We start from the raw sequence: 12,728 nt of genomic DNA, 5'->3' as shown, positions 1-12,728 counted from the left end.
AAGTAGATGTGATGGAGCCCATAATGCCCTGAAAGTTTAAAGTATTCACCACCCAGCTGTTTACAGAAAAAAAAGTTGGCCGATCCCCGCCTTAGCCAAATGTTGGCCAGGCCGTAGTGGCCAGTGCCGAGGTGGTTTTTGATGGTGTCTGGCAAGTGGACTCTGGGTCTGGACCCTGCCCAGGGATGAAGGGCTGGGCACTCCACACTCGGACTTCAGGCTGCCCGGCAAAGTGAGCACCCCCACATTCTAGATCCTTCCCTAACTGCCCTCCCGTGTCTTCCTCCCTCGGGCAGCATCCACTCGAGCGTGCTGAAGGATGAGGCTGAGCCCTCTGCAGCTGGGGGGCCCCAGCTCCCCGAGGTCAGCCTGGGCCGCTTGGACTTTGATGTGTCTGACTTCTTTCTCTTCGGCTCTCCCCTGGGCCTAGTCCTGGCCATGCGGAGGACGGTGCTGCCTGGGCTGGACGGTGGGTGTGACCTGGGCTGGGGCCTGAGATGCCTTGGGTAACTAGACCACTGGGTCAGGTCCTCAACCAGGGAGAGTAGGGGTGGGGGTGCTCAACTGGGATGTATGGAGAGGGAGGGTAGGGGAAGAGGAGGGGGAGGGAAAGCGGGGCAGTTTCTCCAGAGAGGGCAAAGGTGAAGCAACCCCTGATGAGTTTCACTGTCCCTGCCACAGTCCCTGGCCAGTTTGTGGCCCTGTTGTCCAGTTGTCATTCTTTATGGGAAAAGAAGCCATAGATATTTACTCTATTGTACTGACCTCTTTTCCTGGTGCCCAGCAGACCCATGGGGGGGCAGGTTGGTCTTCCTGACCCCTGCATATATGCAGGCCCACCTCAGTGCCTTTGCTCAAACAGGACCTGCAGCCTTGAGCGCCTTCCCCCATTTGTCTAAAACACACACTGGGAGACTTGCACTAGCAGGTCCTTTAGCAATGATTCTGAGGATACAGGAGGCTCAAGGCACCTGGGGGATCAGCAGATCAGGGCTTCTCAAACTTCTTTTGCTCCATCGCTTACCAGTGACCTATAATATGGAACAGGTAAGAAGGGAGGGGCTCTGCTTGACACGGGGAGAGGAGGCAGAATGCTGTGGCGGCCCTTAATGTTGCTAAGGAGCACTAGGGCTCCCTGGAGGCTGGACCGTCCAGTCCCCTGACCTGGAGGCACCCGGAGCACGCTGATGCGGCAGGGCCTCAGTGGAGACACCTGCTGGTCCATAAGAGATGTGTTCTGCCAGCTCAGGCAAGCCGTGAACTCTACCACCACTAGGCCTAAGCATTGAGCTGGGGGCAGCTGATCTTGACCGAAAGACCCTGGGTTGGCTTCTTAGATTAGGTTGCAACTGAGTGAAACCTGGAAGAATTGAAAGGCATTTGACCAGTGGAAATAATGGAGGGAGGGCCTGCTAGGAGGCAGGGCAGCTTGAGCAAAGGCACAGAGAGAGGAAAGTAACAAGCATGGCTGGGGAATGGCAGTTGCCCACCATGGCCACCATGTTGGATGCCTAGACTGCTGCTCCAGGTGGGGCATGTTGGCAAGGCCTTGAATGCCAGCTTTGATCCTGTCTGGATCCATAATAGCTTTGATCCTGTTGGTAGTGGGGAGCCATGGCAGGATCTTGAGCAGAGGGGAAAGGCTACTCAGAGCTGAACTCAGGGAGCCTCCTAGGGCCAAGGGAGCAGGTACTAGCGAGGTGCTTCCCTATGTATCTTCCCACCCCCCAGGTTTCCAGGTGCGTCCTGCCTGCAGCCAAGTCTACAGCTTCTTCCACTGCGCAGACCCCTCTGCCTCACGGCTCGAGCCACTGCTGGAGCCCAAATTCCACTTGGTGCCACCTGTCAGCGTGCCCCGCTACCAGAGGTTCCCACTGGGTGACGGACAATCCCTCCTCCTCGGTAGGCTCTTGGGGGTGTGAGAGAGTGGGACCCAGCCACACAGTACTTCAGGACCCCCCTCTCTGGTCTGGCCCCTCCATGCTGTCAGCTGATGGAGTGACTAGACTCCACTGAGCAGTGTCTGTATGCTTTAGGGGAGAGAGAAACAGGAAAACAGCAACTCACCTGCCTTCCAAGCAGCTCACCCATGGGAGCCACTGCTGGATAGGAGGCATCTTGGGGCTCAGCACCCCAGGCTGTGCCCCCTGACAAGCTCCTGTGGCCAGGGCCTGCATAATACTCAAGGTGTCAGGCCTGATTGCAAGTCCAGGGATCTGTGCTGCGTGCTATTCCCCAGTGCCTAGCCTGGACTCTGGAAGTGCAAGGCAGGGAGTATCTCATCCTGGTGGGCTTCATGGAAGACGGGACCTTCCACCAAGGCAATTAGACAGATGGAGGAATGTTGGAGGCTGGAGGCTGGAGGGATCCTCTAGTTGGAGAGAACAGCAGGAAGAAAGGCTAGTGAGTGGGTTTGGGGGAGGGTCAGTGGCCTCTGGGGTTCAAGTCGGGGAAGGCAGGTGTGGGCTGGGCTGGGGCCAAGGGGAGGCCTATAATAGACATTCAGGGTGAGGCCAGAGCCTTGGCTCCAAGCTCCAGCCCAGGAAGGTGAGCCAGAGCCTGTTCAGAGGCTTTGGCCAGACTGGGTGGGGTTGCTGGGTATGTGGCTCATTCAAGATTAAAGACCAAACCCCTCCCGCCTCATGTAGTGGAAACTTAATTTCCAAACTCCTACTTTGTCAGGAGCTTCCATAGATAGAAGTGGCTCTGCAATGTCCCTCGTCCATCCTGAAATGGACCCTCTTTGGTCAGGGCATCCCCTGCCCCCAGAGAGCACCACAGGCTCCAGGCTGGAGTCCCTGCTCACTTCCAGGATCAGCCACAATCCTCTGTGGCTCAGGAGAGGAGTCTGATAGGAGGGCACACAGTCACACATCACCCTCTGAGCTCAGCTGGTGCTTTTGGGGCAATGTCCCAGAGGGCCCCTGGACAGCTCTTTGGGGGTGGAGGAGATGGTTGGGCCCCAACTCGGGCCTGCGTAATCCACAACTCAGAGGAGGTGAGATCCAATACAGCATGCTACGGCGAAGGAGCCCCATTGGTCCCCAGAGGGATGAGAGGAGCAGGTTGCCTGTGGGGCAGGCGAATGAGCAGGCAAGGGCTGGCTCCTCTCTGAGTGCCCAGCCTCCTGGCCTGCATGGGGCTGGCATACCACAGGCAGCTTTATTTGAGACACACTACTCAGCCCTGACCATGAAATTCCCCCTCCAGCCGATGCCCTGCACACCCACAGCTCCCTCTTCCTGGAGGGCAGCTCCCGGGGCAGCCCGCTGCTTCTGGACACCCCTGCGTCACCCCCTCAGGCCCCAAGGTCCCAGTGCCTGGGACGGAGGATGAGCCAGGGCAGCTCCCACAGTGACAGCTCGGAGTCCTCGGACAGCCTGGCACCTGTGGGCACCTCCCACAGTGAGTAAGGGTCTTCTGGGGCCCTACCGGGGTTTGATGGGAATGGGCCTTCCTCTGGGTGGCTGCCTGTCTGCTGCTAGGGCTGCTGAGGAAAGAAGAGGGGTAAAGAAGATCCAGACTGAGCTCCATCCTCAGAAAGAACTTTGATCTCTGACCCCAGCAAGAGCCCAGATCCCAATGCTCAGTCTTCCACCGGGAATCCCTGGGGAGAGATGGTGGCCATCTCTTTGGGGTCGGCTTGGGACTGGGGAGCAGCATGCTGCATGTGCCCTGGAGGAGGGGCGGGCGAGGGGGCTGGTGGGTTGTGAGAAGGTGGGAGGGGAGCAGCACACCTCCCAGAGCTCATTTTGAGCTGGGTGCCATGGTCCCAGATTTGTCCAGCACTGGGTCTGTGCAACGGGGTCCCACACTGCCTCTAGGGTCAAGGCCCAGGAAGCCCACTCTGTCCTTACCTGCCTTTCTGACCCACAGTCACGGCCAAGTGGTGGGGAGCCAAGCGTATCGACTACGCGCTGTACTGCCCTGATGTCCTCACAGCCTTCCCCACCGTGGCCCTGCCCCACCTCTTCCATGCCAGCTACTGGGAGTCCACGGACGTGGTGGCCTTCATCCTGAGACAGGTACCGCTGCCCCCTTCCTGGGCCTGGAGGGGCCCTCCTTCCATGTCTGGAGAAGAGGCTTACCTCACAGGCCACGCTGGATGGTGGGAAAGCACTGGGGCAGTCAGCCAAGTGGGGAGTGACGTGGTCAGACAGTGGCTTTCATAAGGGACACTGGTTTCTGGCCAATGGTATGGCACTTTCTAGAAAGCTAAACAGACCACATAGGAGAATGCACCTATATTTCAGGGGGAGAATGGAGCAATAAATGCCTGCTCCCTTGTGGCCTCAGTGTTCTGCCTGTGAAATAGAAGGTGGAGCAGAGAGGCCAGTGTCTGAGGGGGATCCCGGGGGAAGGCAGCTGGGAGGTGGGTGGTCAGATCACGCGCAGCTTCAGTGGCCAAGGTTGGGAGTTTGCTTTTATGCTGGGTCCACTGAGGAGCCATTGCAGGGCTTTGAACGAGTGATCGGGAGCCGCTGGCTGTATTTGCAGACAAAGTCCTGGGGCTGCTGCTTGGGGGCATGAGGCCCCTCGGGAGGCTGACTGCTGGTGACGGCTTGGGCTGCTGGCGGTCTCGGTCTTGTGGGGCTGCTGGGCTTGAGTTGTGGTGCAGGGCCTGCTGATGCTGGGCAGCGAGGAAAGAGGAGAGTCCAGGGGGTCCTGTTGTCCACTTGAGCATCTATGGTGATGCCACTTCCTGGGGCTGGTGGACAGCAGGGCTGCCACCGGTGGGCTGGGGGAGTGCAGTCTTGGAAAGTGTAAGATGCCTGTCAGATGTTGGGAAGGAAGGTGAGTGGAGAGTCCAGAGCTTCAGGAAGACAAGCTTAGAGATAAAAATGTGGGGTCATTGGAGCTCTGATGGCATTTAAAGCCAAGGATGAGCATCGTTCTCTGATTCTGACACCAGTTCTAATGTGTGGGTTTTTCTCCCACACGAAGCAGTTCTCTGCTACCAGCTGCATGTCCTATAATTCAACTCAATTTTGACACTTGTACCTGGTGAGAGCGTCAGGCCCCACAGAGTAAGGGCTCAGCCCTGCGGGTCTAGTCCCATCTCCCAAGGATGACCCCAAGTCGGGTCACCTGGGCTTCTGGCTCACTGGCTGTAGGTGGAGGCTCCCATGACCCTCTCCTTCCGTTCAGTCACTTTGCTACAGTGAGTCACAAAACTCAGGGAAACATTTTACTTACTAGATCACCAGTTTGTTATAAAAAGATGTAACTTTGTAACAGCCAGATGGAAGAGATGCCCAGGACCCGGTAAGGGAAAGGGCTTGGAGCCTCCCTGCCCTCTGCAGGTGCACCACCCTCCCAGCACCTCCACATGTTCACCAGCCCAGAAGCTCTCTGACCTGGTCCTTTTGGGTTTTTGTGAAGGTTTATCACGTAGGCATGATTGATGGAATCATTGGCCATTGGCGATTGAACTCAATGTCCAGCCCCTGTGCTCCCCAGAGGTGCTGGAACTGAAAGTTCCAAGCCCCTCATCACATGGTGTTTTCCTGGCAACCAGCCCCCATCGCTGGGTCACCTCAAAAGTCATTCATTCACATAACAAAAGACACCTTTGTCTCTCTCATCACTTAGGGAATTGCAAGGGTTTTAGGAGATTGTGCCAGAGATGAGATGAAGACCAAATACATATTTCTTATTATGAGTCGCCATGTCACAGATTCTGTAGATGGAGGAGTTCAGGGCTGAGTCCTGGGGCAGCTCTAGGGAGAGGGGAGAATGTCTGAAGGAAGCAGAGGAGGGCATTGCTTGAGGTCAGAGGAGAACCAAGAGAGGGTGATGGGGGTTGACGTCTGAGTTGGACAGGATGGAAGGCACAGGGTCCTGGGCAAGCATGGCTTCAGGGGAGCCAGGAAACAGAATGTGACTGGAGCAGATGGAAAGGAGGAGGCAAATGGGGACATGGAGGCAGCATGGGGTGAGTCTTCCATGCGGTGTTGCTGCAAGGAAGAGCAGGGACATGCGATGCTCGTAGGGCACCTGGGATCCCAGGCAGGGCTTTTTTGTATAAGATGGGCACTACCACAGCATGTTTGGGTGCTCAGGAGCATGATCTGGCAGAGCGGACTCATCAGCAGTGCAGGACTGAGAGGGCATCAGTGCTGGAGCAACGTTCCGGGGTTGGGAGGAGCTGGGGTCCGGGCTCCAGCTGGCCTTACCTAAGGGTCACCTACTGTAGCAGGGGAGGCAGAGAATGCGTGCAAATGCAGGTAGCTGCCAGGCTCGGGTGTGGAGGGCAGAGGCTGCTCCCAGGCCAGAGCTTTTGAGACAGTGCTCTGGCTCCAGCTGTCAGGACGGATGGGCAGAGAGGCAGGTCCTGGGGCTCCAAGCCTCCTGAGGTTCCCAGGCTGCAAGGTGGGCCCTAGTGCCCTGGAAAGGAGGGAGATGGGTGGTGACAGCCTGACCCGGAGGGCTGCTTGGCTGTTTCCCAGGTGATGCACTATGAGAGCGTGAACGTCAAGGAGAGCACTGGCCTGGACCCTGCTACCCTGAGCCCGGCTGACCCCCGTGAGAAGTGGCTTCGGAAGAGGACCCAGGTCAAGCTGCGGGTATGTGCTTGCCAGAGCCGCACAGTGGCTGGGACTGCGGCCTCAGGGAGGTGGGGCTGCCCATGGGGGCTGGGGCACCCGCAAGCATCTGAAGGCTTTGGTTTGCTCCTTGGAGCTCATTGTTCCACATGCTGGGGTTCCTGCTTGGATGAGGCCCATGGGGCTGCACTGCGGGAAGGGAGTTGGTTGGGAGGGTATGTGAGACGAAGGAGCTGGTTCGCCATGTTCTGGCTCCATAGGGGCACCAAGGGTCAGGGTCCAGGACACTGGAGAGGGTGAGGAGATGCCAGTTATGGAGCCATTGCTTTATGCCAGACCTCTACAGATGTAGACATGAATCAGAGAGTTCTGCCCATGGCCATGGGGCTCACAGTCGGATTCACCATTTGAGAATGGCCTGGCGGTATTTGCCATGGTAGAGGGAGGCACAGACTAGGAAGAAAATGAAGAGGAGTGTCAGGGCAGGCCGTGCAGGGCTTTGCTGAAGAAGAGTGACCTCTGTGAGGTATTGAAGTATGAACAGGAGTTCAGTAGGCAAGCAATCATTTATGTATTCAGTGAACAATCACCAATGCCCACTGTGTCCTAGACCCTCTGCGAGGGATGGGGGCATAGGGATTTACAGACACAGCCACTGCTCCGGCGGGGAACCAGAGACACAGACCCCCCAGGACAGCCCTAAGGGGAGGTGATCAGTGCTCCATGACTCAACTCTTTTAAATAAACATTTATTGAGCTAGAACCACATTTATACAATCCACCCACTAAAAGGGTACATTTCAATGGATTTTAGTGTCTTCACAGATGTGTAGCCATCACTACTATTCAGGTTATTAGAATGTTTCCATCACCTCAAAAAGAAGCCCTGTGTCCTTTTCTCTCGGGCCCTATTCTCATGGCCTCCCCCCAGCCCTAAGCAGTCAGTCATCTACTTTCAGTTCTCCATAGATCTGCCTCTTCTGGACATTCCATATAGTGGAATCATACAGTGTGTGGTCTTTAGTGCCTGGCTGTGCTCATTTAGCACAATGTTTTCGAGGTTCATCCACGGTGTGACTTCATTCCTTTTTATGGCCAAATAGTGTTCCTTGTATGGATAGACCACATTTTGTGGATCTATTCATCAGCTGTTGGACATTTGGGTTGTGTCCACCTTTTATCTATTATGAATAGTGCTGCTATAGATATTTGTGTATAAGTTGTGTCTGTTTTCATTTCTCCTGGGTATATACCCAGGTGTGGAATTGCTGGATCAAATGGCAGCTGTAGTTGAATTATTCGAGGAACTGCTGAACTTTTCCACAGCAGCAGCATCACTTGGCATTCCTCACAGCAGGGCTGAGGGCTCCGATTTCCCCACATGCTCACCGGCGCTTGTTCGTGCCTGTGTCTTCGACCCCGGCCCTCTGGGGATGAGAGGAGGAACTCCTGTGTCTGTGTTCTCCGTGCACCACCCTGATGACTGGGGATGCGGCGCCTCTGTGTGTGTGTGTGTGTACTTCCATGAATTGACCCTCCCCTCTCCTGTGTCCTAGTGAGGGGGCTTGCCACTCCCCTCGCCTGAGTGTCTTGAAGTCAGGCCCCATGGCTCATTCCTCTCTGTGTCCCCATAGCCCTGCTCAGGGACCAGTGTAGGTGAGGGGACTGAGAATGAAAATACCATGGGAACTGAGAGGAAGCAGGGAGCATCTCTGGGGAGTGCTGGAGAGCTTCTTGGAGGGGATCGAGTTGAGTCAGGTCTTGATGGAGGGGCCAGGATGTGGGGGCAGAGGGCCAGGGAGGGTATGTGGGCAGGGGGACTGGTGTGGGCTAGGGCCTGGAAGCCTCTGCAGAGCCTGGCCTGAATGAGCCACGGGGCTTACAAGGAGAGCGGCGGGAGGCCAGCCTGCAAAGGTTGCCCAGGCCAGGCTTTGGGGCTGAGCTCAGGATTTGGACTTCATCTAGAGGGCGGTGGGAGTTAACAGACTGGTGTTTTATAAAGGTGTGGGGTCTGTTTTTGAGTAAGGAGCTCCACTAAGAAGCTATTAGCAGAGTCCAGGTGAGGTAACTTGGGTGTGTGGAGAGATACCAACATGAGCAGTTCTGTAAAGAAAGGGCCCCAGATTAAGTGCCTCAGGTCTTGAAGCGGGGCTGGTAGTGGTGGGCAATCTGGGCCGATGTAGGCCTTTGAGCTGCGGAATGAACCGAAACCAGAAATGAAGAGTGGATGTTGGGGTGGTCACAGACAGAGTGACGCGGTGTCCCGGACTGTTCCAGAAGGCTCTGGAGGGGGCGGGGTGGGGGTGCCGGGCACACCAAGCTTCATTACACTGTTCTCTCTCCTCTTGCACTTTACATGTCCATGAAGAAATGGTGAAAGGTAAACGGCTCTGGGGTGTGAGCCGTGGTGTGGAATGAAGAACCGAGGTGACGCAGGAGTCTCCAGCCTGGGGACTGGCAGGCTGGGAGGGCTGGCTCTTACCTCTCAGCGTGTGGAAGAGTCAGGAGCAGGGAATGCTCACTTACAGGAACCCCGGTGCTCCTGGGAGACGACGTGAGGGTCTAAGGATCTTTTTCTCACAAGTTCCATGGGAACACGTTGCGGGAACTCTGATAGGAAGGTGTGATTCAGCACGTACACATCCCCCCAGCCCATCCTAAGGACAGTGTGAAAAAGCAAGATCAGGCCCCCTTTGCAAAGGCTGAACTGGTTTCTGTCCTTTCAGAATGTTACTGCTAACCACCGGGCCAACGATGTGATTGCTGCCGAAGACGGCCCCCAGGTCCTGGTGGGGCGGTTCATGTACGGGCCCCTTGACATGGTGGCCCTGACAGGAGAGAAGGTACGGAAACTGGGCCATCCCCTCGTCTGCTGGCTGCAGCGCAGCAGGTGCCCCATGGCTCCATGTGGCATGTGGGGTCCTGGCTCTGGGAGGGCCAAGCTGAGAGTGCAGAGCAGGGAAACAGAGAGCTCCTTGGCCCAGCCCCTAAACAAGCCTGCAGCCCCCCAGCCTCAGGTGAGTGCCCTGGACCCCTCACTTCCTGCAGGTGGACATCCTGGTGATGGCTGAGCCTTCCTCGGGCCGCTGGGTGCACTTTGACACAGAGATCACCAACAGCAGTGGCCGAATCACGTACAGTGTGCCGCGGCCCCGGCGGCTGGGGGTTGGTGTCTACCCGGTGAAGATGGTTGTCAGGTGAGACCCAGGGGACGTTCTCACTGTAGTTCTGCCCATTTCCATGGCTCTTTCAGCCAAGTCTGTGCGGAAGACCGGGTCCTCAGGGTGCTGTCTTTGGGCCCCACCCCTGCCTGGGGGAGAAAGGAAAATAGGTGATGCCACCAGCAAGAGAATCAGGAGATGCCAGCCAGGTTCTCTTGGAGCCTGGCCCCAGCTGCAGGCTGACCTCTGGCCTCAGGTGAACACCAGATATTGACCATGCAGCTGACCACAGTGGGTTACTTTTAGGGGCGACCAGACCTGTGCGATGAGCTACCTCACGGTGCTGCCCCGGGGCATGGAGTGCGTCGTGTTCAGCATTGATGGGTCCTTTGCGGCTAGCGTATCAATCATGGGAAGTGACCCCAAGGTCCGGCCGGGGGCAGTGGACGTTGTCCGGTGAGTGCTACCTCCCTGCAAGGGACTTGTCCCCCCAGGGCAGGAGCCAGCAGTGGGAGAGATGGGCTGTGTTTTTCTTTGTTTCCTCTGGTCTCTGGGCCTGGAGCCTGGAAGTCCTGGCGTCATCTGCAATAGTAATTACAGAGGGTCCTTGAGAAGCTCCCTGCTGCTTTCTAGACCCTCAGCTCCCCCCTTCTCCCCTCCCTGCCTTCCTTCCTCCATTTATTTCAACACTGAGCATTCTTTGCAGTGAAACAGGCCTGGTCTCTCACACTGGGATCCTAAGTATGATAGAATTGGTGGGTTTGGATTATCTATAGCTGTGTAACAAATGGCTCCAAACTTAGCAGCTTAAAAGAATAATTTATTATTCTATCTCATGGTTCTCACATGGGCTCTCTCCAACAATTGCTGACTGGATAGTGGTCCGGGCTACAGGTCATCTGAAGGCTCCACTGGTCTGCTTGTTCAAGATGCTTCTGAACTCATATGTCTTGTTCCTCAGCTGGGGTTTCTCCTCCTCTCCACGTGGCACCCCCTTGTGGCTAGGATGTGTGGTTTCCGACTAGACTTTGTATATGGTGGCTGGCTTCCCCCAGGGTGGCTGGCTTCCTCTGGTTCCTAGAGACCCAGGTGGCAGCAATAAGCCTTCTTATGACTTAGTGTTGGAAGTTGGTGTCCTTTCCACCGCATTCCATTGGTTATTAACTAATTGCAGGATCAGCTCATATTCAGGGGAAGGGACCACATAAAGGTGTGAACTGGGACCCATGGCTCCGAGGGGAGCCATCTTTGGAGACTAGCAAACACACAGTGCTGATTGAGAGACTGGAGAGTTCCAGAGTCCTGCCTGGTGCCCTGTCCTGTGCGGCTGTGGCCTGGGCTCTGGCCTAGCTGGGCTGGCTGTGAGCCCTTGAGTCCAGTTGCTTGCCCTCTCTGGAATCCACCTTCCTTACATAATTGGAGGGGGTCTCTCCAGCTGAGATTGGTGTGAGTTTTTGACTCCCAGGCTGTCCTGCATTTCTGTCCCCTGAGGCTTTTCAGGCCTGTGACCTCCTTGGAGTGCCCAGTAACCTACACCTCCCATAGTCTGAGAGAGGGGTGCTGGGTGGGCCAGGAGGGAGCAGCCATTGCCTCGCCACTTTAAAGAAAGCCCCTCTGGGGTTAGGGTTGGGGTGGCTGGGAAGGGTCCCTGTTCCAGGAAGAGGTTTGCTTTGCACTGATGCCCAGACCCTGGTACCCCAGGACAGAGACATCCCCCAGAGGGCATGACCTGGCTCCCCTCCCCAGCTCTGCTCAGCTGATTTCTCCCTTTTGGCTCCTGGAAGGCATAGAGCTGAGATCCCAGAGTTCTGGAGTGGGGGGCATCCACACAGTTTTGGCTCAAACTATTGCACTCTCTTCTCTTCCCCCTGCTGCTCAGCTAAGTGGAGGAAGCAGAGCAGGCTTCATGGGAGAGGTGGCATTTGAGATAGCCCCTGAAGGATGGGTACCTATCTATTTTCAATCCTTGGCATTGTACAAAGATGAGCAAATGTAGAAAGGCAAAAAGAAGAAAATACAGAACTGATTTTGATATTGCCAATAAGGATGATGCAGGGTGACAAGGACAGGGAAGAGCAGAGCATGTGTGGGCACAAGTGGAACAAGTTCAGGGCATTGGATTTTGGAGGCCAGATTAGGACAGAGTAGCCCTCCTGGGGCTGTTGTCCTGTTAAATGGGGGCACAAAAGGATTTTGCCAGTGAAACAGCAAAAGCAAAAGCAGTCCCTCCCCCCACCCCTGGCTCCACCCACCCGTTTCTGAGACTGATTTGGGCCAGGCTCTGAACTGGGCGTGATGCAGAGAGCCCTGGTTGGAGGTGACTCACAGTCCAGTGGGCATGCAAAACGGATCCAGAACTCCATGTGAGCAGAACCCCAAGAGGGGACCAGTGCTGGGCCCCAGGAGTGGGGCTGCCCTGTCTCACTCCAGTAGCAGTGATAACCTGGGGGAGAGAAACCAGCTTGGCTGAGGCGCTCCTAGAGACAGCCGACTGCAAGATGCCCTGTTCCCCTGCCCTGGGTAAGCTTGAGCTCATCTTAGAGGCTAACCTCCTGCTTGGGAGGCGGATCGATTATTCCCACCACAACATGTTCTCCAAACCCCTCCTGAGTCCGTGTCCTTCTCCCCCAGCTGGGAAGGGAGGCTCTGGTCCCTGCAATTGGGGACCCCACCCCATGCCCTGACCACCTCACTTGGGCTCCCAGGGCCACTGCAGTGCTCTCCAAGCATCACTGTTCACCAGAAGCTGCTTTTTGTAAATGTGGATTACTGGGGCCCCCCTCAGAGCTAACCAGAACCCTGGGGGTGACACCTGGGCCCCCTGCATTGTTACAAAATCTCCCCAGATGTCTCAGATAAGCTTCCGGATCTGGAAACCTCTAATCTATGGCAGCTAGTTGGTGGCTAGAGCCATAAAAGCCCTCAGACAGGTCTGGGCTCATCCGACAACTTGCAAGCAGGATTCCATGCAAAGCCAGTGGAGAGTGTTTTCCCACTGTGCTGGGAGAACATAGAGGAAAGA

General features: G+C 56.1%; 1 protein-coding gene across 3 annotated transcripts in view; it reads left to right on the top strand.

The window, feature by feature from the left end:
• PITPNM3 (PITPNM family member 3) overlaps nt 1-12,728 on the top strand; it is an 84,726-nt gene that overhangs the window by 61,757 nt on the left and 10,241 nt on the right. For all 3 annotated transcript variants that reach the window (XM_037027022.2, XM_037027021.2, XM_073234976.1), the window contains 8 exons: nt 297-469; nt 1,732-1,902; nt 3,211-3,405; nt 3,877-4,025; nt 6,450-6,566; nt 9,272-9,388; nt 9,594-9,742; nt 10,013-10,162. In XM_037027022.2, coding sequence (XP_036882917.1) covers nt 297-469; nt 1,732-1,902; nt 3,211-3,405; nt 3,877-4,025; nt 6,450-6,566; nt 9,272-9,388; nt 9,594-9,742; nt 10,013-10,162 — 1,221 coding nt within the window. The remainder of the gene's footprint in view (nt 1-296; nt 470-1,731; nt 1,903-3,210; nt 3,406-3,876; nt 4,026-6,449; nt 6,567-9,271; nt 9,389-9,593; nt 9,743-10,012; nt 10,163-12,728) is intronic.

Source organism: Manis javanica, chromosome 4 (genome assembly GCF_040802235.1).
Source record: "Manis javanica isolate MJ-LG chromosome 4, MJ_LKY, whole genome shotgun sequence".
Lineage (NCBI taxonomy): Eukaryota > Metazoa > Chordata > Mammalia > Pholidota > Manidae > Manis > Manis javanica.
Note: the sequence above shows the minus strand (reverse complement) of the source record. Positions and strands in the feature narration are given on the sequence as shown.